Source organism: Ylistrum balloti, unplaced genomic scaffold (assembly GCF_031769215.1).
Source record: "Ylistrum balloti isolate Yb309-2 unplaced genomic scaffold, AGI_CSIRO_Ybal_v1 Utg370126, whole genome shotgun sequence".
Taxonomy (NCBI): domain Eukaryota; kingdom Metazoa; phylum Mollusca; class Bivalvia; order Pectinida; family Pectinidae; genus Ylistrum; species Ylistrum balloti.
Genome location: NW_026782140.1, coordinates 197,827 through 215,440, shown reverse-complemented (window position 1 = coordinate 215,440; position 17,614 = coordinate 197,827). Strand labels below are relative to the sequence as shown.

Here is a 17,614-nt window from a genome sequence, read left to right as displayed (position 1 = left end):
GTATCTAACTGAACTGGTGGACAGACAGAGTGATCACTATAGGGTATCTAACTGAACTGGTGGACAGACAGAGTGATCACTATAGGGTATCTCTTACTGAACTGGTGGACAGACAGAGTGATCACTATAGAGTATCTAACTGAACTGGTGGACAGAGTGATCACTATAGGGTATCTCTAACTGAACTGGTGGACAGACAGAGTGATCACTATAGGGTATCTAACTGAACTGGTGGACAGAGTGATCACTATAGGGTATCTCTTACTGAACTGGTGGACAGACAGAGTGATCACTATAGGGTATCTAACTGAACTGGTGGACAGACAGAGTGATCACTATAGGGTATTTCTAACTGAACTGGTGGACAGACAAATGGACGGACATAATGATTAAGATTGTGTATCAGTATCTCAGGTGTGAACCGTAATAAAACACGCCATGTAAACTTCTATACACTGAATATGCATCAACGTAAAGTTTAGAATACATTTAAATAACCATAGCATTGCATAGAGTATCAATTTCCCACCATGAGCTGAGTTTACATACATAGTAACAATGAAGAGTGTAAGGTGATGACAGAATTTCCCCTCAAGTAGAAAGCTTGAGTTTTCATTAATTTGAATCATTCATCACACATTAAGGAGGTTCTTCCTTGCATGTAAATATCTATAAATGCATAAATATTCATATCATTCAATGTTGTGGAGTAATATAATGTCACTATCAAGGTTATACATGTTTTCTGCCTTCAGTATTCTAAATGCAGTAACTCATACAGCAGTCACTATAAGATTGTTAATGAGAATCTGTCCAGGTTACAGGTCAGAGGTGAGTATCTGTAAACATTGTCTACAGCAGTCACAATACGATTGTTAATGAGAATCTGTCCAGGTTACAGGTCAGAGGTGAGTATCTGTAAACACTGTCTGCTCCTTTGTAATGCTATAGGCTGGTAGGTCAGCACTGTCATCATCTTCCTCACCAAACTAAAATAGTAAAGAGTTATCAAAAAACAACACGAAGTAGTGAAATATTACTTTACTGTTATAAAATGTTACAATACTGTTATAAAATGTTACTATACTGTTATGAAACGTTACCGTACTGTTATAAAATGTTACCGTACTGTTATAAAATGTTACCGTACTGTTATAACTGTTATAAAATGTTACTGTTATAAAATGTTACTATACTGTTATAAAATGTTACTATACTGTTATGAAATGTTACCGTACTGTTATAAAATGTTACTGTACTGTTATAACTGTTATAAAATGTTACTGTTATAAAATGTTACTATACTGTTATAAAAGAAAACAACTTCATTTAAGATATTTTCAAATTGATCAATCTATCATTGATTGTCATCAGCTGATGGAATGATTTCATGAAACTACTAATCTGAAAAATTTTCTCAGGAAAGTAAAATATTTTGTTATTTTAATTTGGGAAGTGATCAGGTTAAAACTCTCTGAGTGTTTTTCCAGATCTGTAGCTCCATACATATGCTTACAAATATTGGAATATCTTACTAAACACTCTACATATTGGTTACCATCTTACCAGAGTGCTTCCTCTTCCCTTCTTCCAGAGGTAATCTATGTCATCATCATCTAATGCATCATCAAAATCGTCCTCATATTTTGATCTGGATGAGGAGGATTCTGGACTTGAGTTTAAATGCATCATGCGCCTGTTACTGTACACAGGGTTTGTAATTCCATCCCCTCGTGAGTTATATATGTGACCTGGCTTGCTTGGGTGGTAAGGTCTACCAGACATTTCCTAAAAATAAGACATTTTCATTATAATGCCAAAAAGTGGCCCAATGGTCTTGATTATTTGAAAATCGCTCACTCTGACAATCCTCTGGTCATACAGTGACCATCACGTCTACCATTTGATAACCGTTTCATATCTATGATGTAAACAATGCAATGTTAACAAAATCATCTTTACACTCCAGTCCAGTTCCCCTTACCTTCCCTCCAAGAAAATGTTCAGTTATTTAAATACATTATGTCTCTTATGTTCTGCAACTTACTGTTTCAAATATGCTGTCATCACTGCTACTAAATGTAAATGGTTGTGACTCCTTTCTATGTCGTGGACGAAGTGGTGTGCGCTCGCGAATGTAGGGGCGTCGTCCATGAATGTGACGAAGACAAAGAGCAATGATGATAAAGATGAGGAGGACAGTGATAAGTACAAGGAGAACAATGAACCAGACCTCTTGGTAGAACATCTTTTGGACGAGGAGCACTGGGCGAGAGGTAGGCTGAGGGGTAGTGCCTATGTTGTCAATGGAATTGGGGTCAAAGATAATCGCAGGTGACTCAACCTGTCCTGTCTCTGTTATAGCTGCAATCACAAACTCCATTGCTGCAATGGGAAAATCACTACATTATGCTTGTATCATAATCATTGATTAGGTTTAGCTTGTAATATACTGAAACAATCAAATATCCTCCATTTAAGATATTGTTTGTATGAGTTGTACAAGTGCCTTACTTCTGTCCTGCTCAATGTTTGGAAGTTGATGTAGGAAGCTGACTCCGCGAAACACCACACGACCATCCACCAGGAGGATGAACTCCCGAAGCTCCCCCTGGAGGTTAAAACTGAGCAGCCAATCAAACACTGCTGTTGTACCATTCATGTACAAGAGTGGAAACTTCACATATTGTGGGGCTGAAGAAATAATTGTTTTATAGCATTATATCAATACATGCACTGATATAGGAAGGATTTTACATTGTATACGAGCTCAATCTGTAAAGATAGGCAATATACTTGGCTTTAGATGTCAAAATGATAAAAAACGTTTCCTCAAATTTTCCAAGAGACAAAAAACATATAGCTGGTGCAATAAAACAAGTTTTTCTTTCTTTGGATGATAATTCTATATCATCTAATTGATAATTTTAATACTGAATACCTGTAGGCATAGTCTCTGCCCGGACCCAGGTAGGAAAGTCAACATAACCAGCCTCATTCTCTGCCTGGATTTGAAACTCATAGGCTGTGTAAGGCAGCAAGCTCACAATAGCTCTTTCAATGGCAAGACCATCAAAGGCAATCGAGGGGTCACCCACTACACATGTCTGTGGGAAAGGCTGGTCTGTAGGCGGACAAGCCCTCCGTTGGTAGATCAGGAATCTGTTACAATAACAGAAATAGGCTTACAAAGGGAGATAAAAGATAAATGTTAAGAAGTAGAAAAATGTCAAGTATATGTGATTATTAAAGAATAAATGACAATAAAATGTATACAAAAGGTATAAAAATAGAAAAGATGCTGAGGCAGAAAATTCATGTTGATCATAATACTGGACTGAAAGAGGCAAGCTATGGCATATCATTAGATGGCCCCATCTGGAGTGGCTATTAAGGAACCTGATAACAGTATGATAGGTGTAGTGAGACATACCTGATGATAGCACCATTTGGACTTGTTGGGTATGACCAGCCAAGCCTAATAGTGGAGCTGTTGGTATCCATCACTTTGATAGCTCTTAGACCTGTGGGTTTGGCAGCCCCTGTCTTGGCTATGATTGGCCCACTGGTGGCGCAGCCTCCTCCAGTACAGACCTGGGACTGTAAGGCATACATGGTGAAGGGCATCAGGGCCATATTTTCCCCCACAGTCTGTATCAGGGTCTGGCTACTGCTTCCCTGAAGTCAAAAAATCTAATTTACTATAAAGTGAAATTTCATTTACTTCAGCCCAAAATTATATTAGATTTGTAATAATGAGAGATAGGGGGTGCGTGACTACACCTGACTTAGCAAAATGAAGTTGGTTATGTTATTTTAAATGATAAACTACCTTAGGTGGGTGACAATATATCTACTGATCTACTGTGTAAAAACATAAATAAAAACAGATATTGTAAGCAATGAAATACAGTATATCTTATATATCATTCTGTACAAGTAATTCTTATTTTATACATTATGTACAGATTTATTACAGAACAATGGAGTGATAATAGTACAAACTTACCAAGGTACTGTTGACTAAGACAGCGTAGTAACGGATCACTCCATTAGGCCTTGTGGGAGGTATGATGGTCACTGTTATACTGGTGGCTGTGGTAGACTATAAGACACCAATATATACTTTAGTACAACTGTTTACATACATCTTAAATTATTTACTTCAATCTAAACATCAGTTTCCACTGAATGAAATCTACATGTTGAATCCTGAACGAAATCTACATGTTGAATCCTGAACGAAATCTACATGTTGAATCCTGAACGAAATCTACATGTTGAATCCTGAACGAAATCTACATGTTGAATCCTGAACGAAATCTACATGTTGAATCCTGAACGAAATCTACATGTTGAATCCTGAACGAAATCTACATGTTGAATCCTGAACGAAATCTACATGTTGAATCCTGAACGAAATCTACATGTTGAATCCTGAGTGAAATCTACATGTTGAATCCTGAACGAAATCTACATGTTGAATCCTGAACGAAATCCACATGTTGAATCCTGAGTGAAATCTACATGTTGTATCCTGAACGAAATCTACATGTTGAATCCTGAATGAAATCTACATGTTGAATCCCTTTACTAATAATGCTGCGACAACAGTCACATAATAAATCTGTCTTAAACTAACATTATCTTGAATTTTTGAAATGGTTCTATATATAGCCATGTGAAAAAGCTTGTAGGTTGTAGGATAAACATTTTAGGTAATGCAACGAAACAATTCAGTACAATTATACAGGACATGACATGTACATCTCATATTAGATTTGAGTGACTTTGAAAAGTTTCAGGAAAAACATTTCAAACTGTCTAAAATTGAATAACCGACAACCTTAAATAGGGCAAACATTTTTGTTTCATAACTTGAATTTAAAAAGGAAACCATCTTAACTACATTCAGAAAGGAAACAAAATGAGATAGCATGTGTACCTAGGGGTGTGTAGACAAGATCCTGGCAAACTAATGTGACATGTACTTACATTAATTATAGGTGGTTTGAGGCCCTGTGGAGGTCCCTCTTTGGTGGTGACCACAGTCCATACACTGCTGACTTTGCCTGCACGATTGACCACTGTGACCATATACTGGTATTCGGTGAAGGCCATTAGTGTGTCAGCGAGGTCTGAGTACCTCAGCTGGCTTGAGTTGTACACCATGGCTATTGTACCATATGAGGTACCTGCAATACCAAATCTTACTTTATATATCACTTTGATTAATATCTGCTAATTAACATGTTTGTACATCAGCTCTATTGACTTACTGGTTTAACATGCATAATTCATTTTCAAAATGAATGTAAAGGATATGAACTGAAATTGCTGGTAATGGTTACTAGATACTAGTGTCAAGAATCCTGACAATGACAATAAGTTTATGTATTTAGAGGAGGACTGTTTACCATTATCCTTATTACCATAACTTTCATATGTTTTAAACACATTGTCATGATAGAATTAAAAAACATTCAACATATCATTATTATTTTCTTGAATTATGGATCTGAATTTGAATTGGGAAAACGTGATGACTACATTTTTACTGGTGATTGTTATTTCTGTATTTACCTGTTAACTCACTGATCACCTGTCGCCTGTACACTTCGTAAGATACAACAATTCCATTGGGTTTCAGTGGGGGCTCCCAATTTATGAGTACTCCTGCATGGGCCCCATCTTGATCTGCTAAGGCCAGCAGTTTTGGGGGCATTTGTTCCTCAGGTGGGGCCTCAAGGGTGCGGACAGTGGTTACACCACTCAATTCACAACCTCGATCAGTACAGGCCTTTACCCTAAAGGAATAGTCAGTCCAAAACTCTAAACCGGGCACAATGTAGCTAAGGATTTCTGGACCAGCAGAGAATACAACATTATTGTTTTCAAACACTGTATAGTTTCTGATAGGTCCATTGGGTTGTACAGGTGGCTGCCATGTAACCTGGACAGAAGTTGATGAGAGAGCCATTAGGACTGGTGGGTCAAGACCACTTGGTGATGCGGAGTATGTGGTTGCCTTGGAGACCAGACTTTCGACACTCCCTTTTCTGTTGCGAGCGATAATGACGTATGAGTATTCTGTACCAGGCTCTAGGTTGTAGTCAACAAAGCTGGTTCTTAACAACCCGGTCACACTAATGCTTTCTGTATAGATCAGTTCTCCGTCTCTCCGAAGGTCATAGGAGCTGATTATACCATTAGGGAATTGTGGAGGTCCCCATGTTACCTCTATAGATTTAGAACTTATGACCTTGAGCACTGGGGCATTCAGACCTAATGGTATGTCATCATCAGGTCGACCTTTGACCTCACCACTGTCAGTGCATCCTCCACTTGTACATGCAGTCAGTACAAAAGAATACTCTGTGTATGGTGTTAATCCTGTCTGAATATGAACGGTCTCTAATCCAGAATATATCACAATATTGTCCATCTGGAGATTAAACAGGCTGATCTCACCATTCGTACTAAGTGGACTCTGCCACTCCAGTCTGAGCGTGGTGGAGTTCCATGTGTTGATGGTGGGTGGGGAGACCAACAGTGGTGCTGTTTCCTTAGTGCGAAAGTGAGAGGCATCACTGGTGGTACAGCCCCCTGCTGTACACGCTGTAACTCTGTAGCTGTACCATGTAAAGGCCAGCAGGCCAGTGTCATTGAACTCCATAGGGTCAAAGACAGTGAAACTGAGAGGGACACTACTGTTTCTCTGTAGCTGGTAACTCTGAAGGATCCCATTTGGCTGGGAAGGCGGCACCCACTTGATGTTGAGGCTGTCCTGGTGACCACTGATGTAGGAGACCGTTGGTGGGGCTAGCCACTCAGGGGCAGCCTGTGTAGTGAACACAGATGCCCAGGGACTTTGAATGAAGCCCTTTGAATTACTGGCACGAATACTGTACTGATACTCTGTGAAGGGCCACAAATCTCGGTCAACATACTGATAGCTGTCTCGCTCTGTGTTCGTTGTTGTGTAAACTACCTCGGGGGCAGACAGACTTCGACGGACAACTCGAATCTGCGATCGTTTCAAGACCTCATACATGGAAATCTTACCATTAGGACTGACTGGTTTTGTCCAAACTATGACCACACTTGAAGATGTAATATTTCCAATGACAGGTACAGACTGGTCAGCAGGTGGGGTCTCAGCGGTAGTGAAGGTGTATGGAGGACCCTTGGTACATCCTGCCACTGTACATGCCTCCATCTGGACATGGTAGTCTGTGTAGGGCTGAAGTCGACGAAATTCAAATTCCCTATTGAGACCTTTGTATAAAGCAATAGAAGATCCTACTTCATAAATGTTGTAGATAGATATGACTCCATTGGGCTTGCCTGGGACATCCCATTTCAGTATAACTGATGTCCCTGTACTGATCTTTTCCACCACAAATGCTGCCAGCCCTGAGGGTGATGACTGGGCAGTCTGCACCAATACCTTGTCTGAGGAGGTATTCCCCACGTTGTTGTAGGCCAACATGTGGACATGATAGTTGGAGAAGGGTTCTAGTCCACTTACAGATGTTGTGAGTGTATTTGCTGAAACCTGAACCATTTGAAGAGGTGCCTCTTGTGTGGGGTCATTGGTGAGAAAGCGATAGTGTATGGTATACATAGTGATAACTCCATTCGGATAATCCGGGGGTTGCCAGGATATATGGAAGCTAAAAGCTCCAGTGGTGTTGATAAAGGGCTTGGTCAATCCTGCTGGGATACTTTCCAATGTTCTCACCATGGTCCAGGTGCTAGACACATCTCCTTGAGAATTTCCAGCCACCACTTTGTACTCATAGTTTGTGTAGGGTTGGAGGTCTTGACCAGCATGTCGTATGGTTGTCACATCACCCATGACCCTGTTAATGAGGAGTTCCACGGTTGTATCAGCCTCTCTATAGTATATTAGGTACTGTGTGATCACACCATTGGGTTGTTGAGGTGAAGTCCATGACACATCAACTACATTTGGGGCAGTGGCCTTGAGACGTGGTGGGGCCAGGTTCTCCGGGGGTGCCTCAAGGGTGTGGACTATTACACCTGGTCCAGTGGCACAGCCATTAGATACACCCTCCAAACAGGCAGTCACACGAACCTGGTATTCAAAGTTTGGTTTCAACCCAGTCACTGTGGTTGAAAGATCAAGACCCACTCCCTTGTCCACCTCTGAGTCCTGACCAGCATTCAACAAGACTCTGTATTGGTCAATTGGGATCTGTCCAGACACAATGGGATCCCAGGCTATATACACACTGGTGGCACTCAGCACAGTTACCTCCCTTGCTGCTGGAACATTAACCAGAGCTGTGGGTGGCATGGTCAGTGTTGTTGGGTGGCTGCTTGTATTACCAGCATTATTACCAGTGATGAGGAAGTAGTCGTATGTCTCTCCTGGCACCAGGAAGTCATCTGTTGTAAACAGCCCTGGCCCAAAGTAGATGTACATAGCCCCTGTAGCCCATCTCCTCATTATGGAGTAGAACTTGACTATACCGTTGGGATACCTCGGAGAATTCCAGAAAACAAGTGTTGACTTTGAACTAAGTACAACTATTCGAGGAGGTATGACACCTGGAAATGTAAGACATACGTACATACAACTTACTTGGTTATACATTATACACAGGTTTTAATTTTTCCTTATGTATCTATATATATCATTTTAAGACTTATTTGGGTATTTCGTGTTTTGATTACGATGTGTTTCTAGATTCTTGGTCTACCACATGGTATAACAACAGTATTTTGTCTAATGAGAAAGGAACATTCTATCACAAGCCTAGGGGACCAAGCAATATTTGTGGGTTTTTCATAAGAAAGTTACTCAACAAGGAAATATACTATAGCTTCAGTGTATTGTTAATTTCATTTGACCTTGTCAACCTTGACTTATCGGAGTCTTAATGCTATATATTTCTCTTCTGAAAAGAATTCAAGACTTTGACAGCATAATTTCATCTCGATATATATTTTACCAACTCTATTATGAATTCTAAAATTAATAAAGGCTATGATAATTTTAAGAGTACAGAGACAGTTTTGAAAAGAACAACACCTACCCTTTGGCAGATCCTCAAGCGTGCGTGAGAGAACTGTTGAGCTGATTGTACATCCTCCCTGGGTACACACCTCTAGGGTTACACTGTATTGGGTGTACGGTGTCAAACCTGAAATAGAGATACACTGTACTATTCCTTTACTCTGACAACTAGAAATATGGAAATCCTATTGAGAACCTGTACCACCCAAATGGCTTGCTACATTTGAAGGAAAAGAGAGCTTGACCTTTGAGGAACCTGCTAGTGTAAAGGGTTCTAGTGAATCACTGAAAACAAGAATGATCACAATTATAAGTTCCTCTGGGCTATCTGATGCGTTAGTATAGTTATTCTAAATCAAATTGCAACTGCATTTTTCATCTTTGACCCACTCACATCCCTTCACCAACCAACCAAATTTCCAAATTATTTTCAATAATCTGGGCTGTAAATAATATTAAATGAAATTTGGTAAATTCTTAAATTCTCAAAACTAATTTAAATATTGCATTAAATTAATAAATAAATACAATCACATTCAAAACAATTAAATAAATACAATCACATACAAAACAATTAAATAAATACAATCACATACAAAACAATTAAATACAATCACATACAAAACAATTAAATACAATCACATACTAAACAATTAAATACAATCACATACAAAACAATTAAATACAATCACATACAAAACAATTAAATAAATACAATCACATACAAAACAATTAAATACAATCACATTCAAAACAATTAAATAAATACAACCACATACAAAACAATTAAATAAATACAATCACATACAAAACAATTAAATAAATACAATCACATACAAAACAATTAAATACAATCACATTCAAAACAATTAAATAAATACAATCACATACAAAACAATTAAATACAATCACATACAAAACAATTAAATAAATACAATCACATACAAAACAATTAAATAAATACAATCACATACAAAACAATTAAATACAATCACATACAAAACAATTAAATAAATACAATCACATACAAAACAATTAAATACAATCACATACAAAACAATTAAATAAATACAATCACATACAAAGCAAATAAATACAATCACATTCAAAACAATTAAATAAATACAATCACATACAAAACAACTAAATAAATACAATCACATACAAAACAATTAAATACAATCACATACAAAACAATTAAATAAATACAATCACATACAAAACAATTAAATACAATCACATACAAAACAATTAAATAAATACAATCACATACAAAACAATTAAATACAATCACATACAAAACAATTAATTACAATCACATTCAAAACAATTAAATACAATCACATACAAAACAATTAAATAAATACAATCACATACAAAACAATTAAATACAATCACATACAAAACAATTAAATACAATCACATACAAAACAATACAAAACAATTAAATACAATCACATACAAAACGATAAAATAAATACAATAACATACAAAACGATTAAATAAATACAATTACATACAACACAATTAAATACAATCACATTCAAATACAATCACACACAAAAAAATAAAATTAATACAACCCTTGTAATCTATTTTATGGCTCATGATTTCCATACACTACAATGTATTGCAGGTTTGTTTGGAATAGGACTGTACTGAAGGAGAAAATGAGCTAAATGTAAATCGTTAAGTCCAGCTTCTCAACATCACTAACTCTTAGTATTGTTGTACAACGAAATCTGTAAATATTTTATAAATGATAAAGTGCATGTTGACAGATGGCTGTCCCCTGCCCTACCAATACTCTGTCATGTGTTTTACCTGTGACTACCAGAGATACTCCCAAGGTGGTATTTGACCAGGTGTAACCATCCTCCATTTCAAATTTGACTGTGTAATGAGATATGATGCCGTTTGGTTTAACTGGAGGTGACCATGTCACCTCCAGAGATGAAGAACTTAGCACATTGACATTCGGTGGCAGGACATCTTCTGGCTTCCCTTCTGCTGTTGCAACAGTAACCTGTCAACAATAAGGATTTTTAGTGAAATGAAAAGGAATGAACTTACTACATGTAGGTAATGAAGCTTTGTACCAGACAATCTGCAACATGAAACATATTGACATAGTCACCCACTGTACAATCTTTGCTGTTACGAAACATTTAAGAAAATACACCCGCTCAAATTCAATGAAACGAGATAAAATATGACCAAAAGAGGGATTTACACTCAGACCCTGCAAAATGTACAAGAAGGACCATGTGTTCTGAAAGGGTAAGCATCTTCTACTTCATCCTAGTAAATCTTGGTCAAGCTAAAGAAGTAATGTCACCTTACCCAATTTTAAAAAGGTTAGAAACAATGGAATAACTAGGCATATAAACAAGCATCAGTCACATCCAACTTCACAATGAACAGGGAAAAAGAATATTTCTAAACAAGATCATTGTGAAAACCATTTAACGTCACAATTTCAACAATCCAGTGTTATCAGTTTATCTGTCAGCTGTCAACAACTTGCATTGAAATCATGATATTGGGAACAAGTCCTTGAATATTGAATCTACTGCGACATGTAAACACCAGATGGAGGAAGTAGGGGTGATACCATCTGGAAATGGAAAATTTATCACACAAAAATTTATATCACACTTATCATACAGATTGGTGGAAAACTGTCCTTGTTGATTTTGTTACAGGACTGCTGTAAACAGCTGATGAAGAAGAGTCTATTGTAGCTAAACTTTCCAATTCTGATAGGTATACACAATGGACAATAAAACGGTTTAAAGATAAAAGATATTGATATATCTATAAGTAAAACAGAAGGACTTGGTTAGAACTTTGTGTCCTCTTTTGATAAGATCATTGTTCAAATTGGTATGAAAATATTCTGTTGGAGGACCTTGTCAAGCAGAAATTCAATCATTTTCACGATTCTATACTAAGTATTTTTTTTCCTGGCTTTAGATACTCCCTATGCATTGTTCACAACCATATATTTGTAGCAATGTTTAGGACTGACCTTGTCACTTGCTGTACAACCTGCAGTATTACAGGCTGTAAGGATATAGGTGTAGGACCTATAGGGTAGAACAGTTGTGTCATCAGTATACTGCTGGGCTAGACCACGGTATAGCTCTATACCGTCACGTGTCAGCATGTACCGTGTTATCACACCTGTAACAAAGCATGACCACAGCACGTGAAATAAGTTTACGTAACACTGGAGTTGTAGTTTGTATCTATGTATATCTACTGTTTCTGGTATTCATTACATAAATGTGTGTTGGAAATATAAATTATTCTGATTTTCATATTTCATTTAAAAGACATCAGGAGAAAATTTTACTTTTGTCTTAATATTCTGATATGACAATCAACATCTTCTGTTCAGTATTGGCAACCAAAAGTTTCTTTTCTGCATTATATGTATATAAATGGGATGTTCTAACTCATTTCAAAATGCCCTTGTGTAGCATTATTGTTTTTGGTCTTAGCAATATCTGTATCTTTTTTCAATGGCATATGAAAATAAATTTAAAACATTTATTTTGAAAAGTAACAAATCATCCTTTATTTACTTTACTCAGCTTGGAATAACAATATCAAAACCATAAACTGAGATTTACTTCATATTGTTTGTAACGCTGCTTGTCGCATAAGGAGAGACTTATATAAGCTTTGACTGCTGTCTAATCTATTATCTTATAGCAATGAAATTTTCTTGAAATTGTTTATTTTATTCTTGTCACATCTTTGTTGAATTATACAATTAATACCAAAGCCTACTTTAATTGCTGTAAAGTTCTGTTGTTGTTTATGTTTGACAATTACAGTGAGAGTGGTATTTGAGTACTGCACTGTAGTCACAATCTGAATCTTAATAAATGAATTACTTAGGTTCCATGTCAGTTACAGGGATATGAGATATTTGTACCCCATCGTTTAACTAACCATTTGGATTTTGTGGCAGTTTCTTAGGTTCCATGTCAGTTACAGGGATATGAGATATCTGTACCCCATCGTTTAACTAACCATTTGGATTTTGTGGCAGTTTCCAGCTCAGGTCGATGACGTAAAGTTGTGAGGGATCAATGTTGACCTTGGGCGAGTCCACCTTGCCTGGAGGAGCCTGTAAGGTCATGACCTTGGTATAACTACTAGTCGAGCCTCCAGCGCTATTGACAGCAGCAAAAGCATAGCCATATGTGGAGTAGGGAGTCAGCTCATCATCTGTCATTTATAAATATTAATTGTACAAAGGATATGAAGAGTCTGGTATAAAAACATGCATTATGTGGAGTAGGGAGTCAGCTCATCATCTGTCATTTATAGATATTAATTGTACAAAGGATATGAAGAGTCTGGTATAAAAACATGCATTATGTGGAGTAGGGAGTCAGCTCATCATCTGTCATTTATAGATATTAATTGTACAAAGGATATGAAGAGTCTGGTATAAAAACATGCATTATGTGGAGTAGGGAGTCAGCTCATCATCTGTCATTTATAGATATTAATTGTACAAAGGATATGAAGAGTCTGGTATAAAAACATGCATTATGTGGAGTAGGGAGTCAGCTCATCATCTGTCATTTATAGATATTAATTGTACAAAGGATATGAAGAGTCTGGTATAAAAACATGCATTATGTGGAGTAGGGAGTCAGCTCATCATCTGTCATTTATAGATATTAATTGTACAAAGGATATGAAGAGTCTGGTATAAAAACATGCATTATGTGGAGTAGGGAGTCAGCTCATCATCTGTCATTTATAAATATTAATTGTACAAAGGATATGAAGAGTCTGGTATAAAAACATATCACATCCATTTGTCACTAAACTGACATTGTTTTCCTCACCCACAAAATATAGTTTCAAACTTTGGCAGCATACAACTAAATTTGAAAAAGATTTAAAACAAAAGAACAAAATATTCAGAAAATTACTGTTGAAGAATTGACTTCAATTTCCCTTGAAGATCTTCCAATTTACCATGCTTTATTGTAAGACTTAATTAATCTTTATACCTGTATAAGTCATTTCCATGCCTGAAAATATTCTCTCCTCTGTAGCTATACAGTCTGCGGTGGGGTCAGCGGTCGGATTAGGAAAGTGGTCATTTCCTTGATAACCAGAGACAGATCCACAAATTTTCGATCCTTTGTCAAAATTACAGACATCACAAAAGGCAAAGTCCTGGACAGACAGTGGGCATATGGTTCCTTGTCCACATCCTTAAAAACCAGATACCAAATTATACATGTCTTTAACCAACCTATCCCACAAGCATGTGTCATACATATTAAATTAGCATATATAATATCATCAATTAAAAGCATAGGATTAACATTCAATTTTCTTTCCTGATACTCCAGATAAAATATTTGGTAGGGTAAGAAATAAGATAAAATGAAGAGTATATGAAACCAATCACTATTTATATACTTATTACATCATTTAGGCAATGTAAGGCTTAGTGGTATTCTACATAAGAACATAATGACAGAGATACACAGACCAAATCATTAGTTGATAGGACTGATTTCATTGGTCACAATTCTTTACCGTGTACACAGTGGCAACTTTTTTAAGTAAATAGTAAAGCATATAGTATTTAGTATGAATTATGAAATCATTTACCTGGCTCTTGATTGGATGAATCAGCACAGATGTGTGTTAATGGGTTGTAGCCTATATAGTTACAACATTCCAGGTTGTTTGAAATTGTCTCCAATCCACAACACTTCTCATTAGCTGATAGCTTCATATCCTCATCTTTGTACATGTGAACCTAAAGTAAAAATAGTTAAGATGGTATGACACACAACTTGATATAGCTTTCAGAGTCCCATCACAATGGTCCTAGGTTAACACTAGGTGAAGGTCAAACATTATATGGTAAATGTCAAACATCCAACAGTAAAGGTCAAACATGATACAGTAAAGGTCAAACATCCTACAGTAAAGGTCAAACATCCTACAGTAAAGGTTAAACATGATACAGTAAAGGTTAACATCATATGGTAAAGGTCAAACATCATACGGTTAAGGTAAACATGATATGGTAAAGGTCAAACATACGGTAAAGGTCAAACATCATATGGTTAAGGTAAACATCATATGGTAAAGGTCAAACATACAGTAAAGGTCAAACATCATACAGTAAAGGTCAAACATCATACACTCCTGTCTTCCCTTCCACAATCTACCCACTATTACAACTGTTGCCGACACATTTCAACATGTATTTCCTATTTTTCAAATTATGTATATCTGTTCTCTACAATTAAAGCAGTGTAGCTTTTCCACAGTGAGATATATATGTAAATGATTATAATAGATATTTAATATAATCCTCCTTAGGTGAGACAAAACCTTACAAATCTATAAAAGATTTGTGGTCTGAAGGAGAGTAAACAAATATTCTATAGTTCTTGATGTCAATACAGACGGTAAATTACAGAATCCTCATCACACAGGGCTAAATATTAAATACCTGGAATATTTTTATCTTTTCAATAATTCTTTACCTTAGAATGCCCAGTGTCACTGGTACAGCACAGAGTCTGGTTCTTAATGATGTAGTTCAGTCCACAACACTCCATGCCAGGGCGAGTGGTGAAGGCACTTCCCTTGTATGTATCACCACAACAGGCCATGTGACTGAGAATCACCTCCCCACCACAACACTGCTGATTGTAGCCGTCATACAGCTTGTCTATTAAGACATGTTAACATTACACTATCAGATCATCCAAGTTCTCTACAACATATTTTATTTTCAATATCTTTTTATTTTTTGGATTTATTTGAATTTTTCCATCCAATTTATTCACACAATGAAATCTTATTATTTCTATGACATATAACCTGTCACATATATACATACCTCCACAACAAACTTGAGCACCTATGTAGGAGTAGGGTACAGACCCACAGCATCTGTCCCCGACTCCTACTGTGATGCGGTCTTCATACATGTCTACACAGCAGACTTCACCAGTCTGGACTCTCACATATCTGTAAAAACACAAAATATCTAGTAATCCTCACTGTGCCATGTGTGCAGACTACACAGATATCCTGTGCATTTAGTATTTTGTAATATGGATCATTTTGTGTAAAGCCTTGTTGAAAGTTTTACCTATGTTTTGCTGTATATATGTCTTTATTATAAAGTCAGGAGAAAAAGTTTAGATTTAATATTCTGTTGTGTCTTTCCTACCAGTCTTTGTTTGTTTGTGTGTCCTGCCTCACATGTCCTTGTATATCATTCCTACCTGATATGTTATTGTGTATCAGTACTGCCTATCTTGTGTATGTCTATGTGTTTCTGTCCTTAAGTCTGTCTGTCCCATCTGCCAATGAGTGCCTCTCCTCTCTGATATCTATCTTTGTCTTAGCATGCTTGTATTGTCTGTGTTTGTGGCTATCATCACTTGATCCTTGACCAAGTTACCTGATCCTTGACCAAGTTGTGTGTTTATCCTCACCTGTCTTTGCAGCACTTGTAATCGTTGATTTTCCTGTGAAACTGTCCACCACAACAGATGTCATCAGGGCTCTGTTTGGCTGTGTAGTCCTGCCCACAGCATTCAAAGCCCAACTGACTGTCATGTAAGACTCCATCACAGCAGACTTTGGGGCCAGAGTAACATACACCCCCACAAAGGTTCTCCAATATCCCACACATTACATAGGTACACTTGGTGATCTCAGGGCTCATTGTTGCTGGGGGGCTAAAACATTGAACAATCTACTTTATCTACTGTTCACACTGCAGCGGTTTGTATACGATCTCTTATGAGTAATTCACATTGAACATTACAAGTCCTGTATAAGGAATACTAAGGAAAACTATGGTGGTTTGTTACATTGTTACATCTAACAACTTATCAACAACTGGTTAGTATAAAAGCAGATGATGAAGTTTTCTTGCCATACATTTATATCAACATTTAAACTTCACTAATATTTCAAAGCAGCTAACAGAAATTAAAACCAATTATAGAGGTAAAACTTTACTGATCTTTATAGTTCATGTATCCATGGAGATTTCTATATTTTGGGAAATGAAAGTCAGAACAAAGTCTCCTTTCACATATTGGATCTGGAATTCATTGCAGATCGGATAATAAAACATCAGATAAATAAGATTTGAAGACTTACATTTCTGAACATTGCTTGATAGTGCTGCGGAAGAGGTCATATCGTAAAATTATTCCATTGGAACGTTCAGGAGCTGCCCAGTCTATCTTGACAGAAACAGAGCTAAGGGCAGTCACCATTGGAGGAGTGAACTGTTGAGGAAGTGTCTCAGCAGTAGTGATTAGTTGAGGCTCGCTGGTTGTACAGTCAAATACAGTACAAACCTCCACCTATACAACAGCACACATGTTATTGAATTTATAGTATTAAAACTTTTTTCTCTATCTTAAAACAAAAAATTAGCAAAAACTGATATTAGGAACAGAGTGTGTTTTGTACATCAAGGAGAGATATAGTTTGGTGAAGTCGTATGATTTTCCAATTAGATACAATAAAATTTCTAAA

General features: G+C 36.8%; 1 protein-coding gene across 1 annotated transcript in view; it reads right to left on the bottom strand.

The window, feature by feature from the left end:
- Window positions 1-902: 902 nt before the first annotated feature.
- Window positions 903-17,614, bottom strand: part of LOC132550473 (usherin-like) — a 64,312-nt gene continuing 47,600 nt past the window's right edge. The window contains exons 44-62 of the mRNA XM_060214541.1: window positions 17,231-17,439; window positions 16,555-16,800; window positions 15,951-16,081; window positions 15,592-15,779; window positions 14,702-14,852; window positions 14,089-14,295; window positions 13,091-13,288; window positions 12,078-12,232; window positions 10,871-11,072; window positions 9,066-9,173; window positions 5,584-8,577; window positions 4,996-5,195; window positions 4,010-4,105; window positions 3,434-3,678; window positions 2,942-3,162; window positions 2,515-2,694; window positions 2,048-2,385; window positions 1,567-1,788; window positions 903-989 (exon numbers count right to left, since the gene is read on the bottom strand). Coding sequence (XP_060070524.1) covers window positions 903-989; window positions 1,567-1,788; window positions 2,048-2,385; window positions 2,515-2,694; window positions 2,942-3,162; window positions 3,434-3,678; window positions 4,010-4,105; window positions 4,996-5,195; window positions 5,584-8,577; window positions 9,066-9,173; window positions 10,871-11,072; window positions 12,078-12,232; window positions 13,091-13,288; window positions 14,089-14,295; window positions 14,702-14,852; window positions 15,592-15,779; window positions 15,951-16,081; window positions 16,555-16,800; window positions 17,231-17,439 — 6,378 coding nt within the window. The remainder of the gene's footprint in view (window positions 990-1,566; window positions 1,789-2,047; window positions 2,386-2,514; window positions 2,695-2,941; window positions 3,163-3,433; window positions 3,679-4,009; window positions 4,106-4,995; window positions 5,196-5,583; window positions 8,578-9,065; window positions 9,174-10,870; window positions 11,073-12,077; window positions 12,233-13,090; window positions 13,289-14,088; window positions 14,296-14,701; window positions 14,853-15,591; window positions 15,780-15,950; window positions 16,082-16,554; window positions 16,801-17,230; window positions 17,440-17,614) is intronic.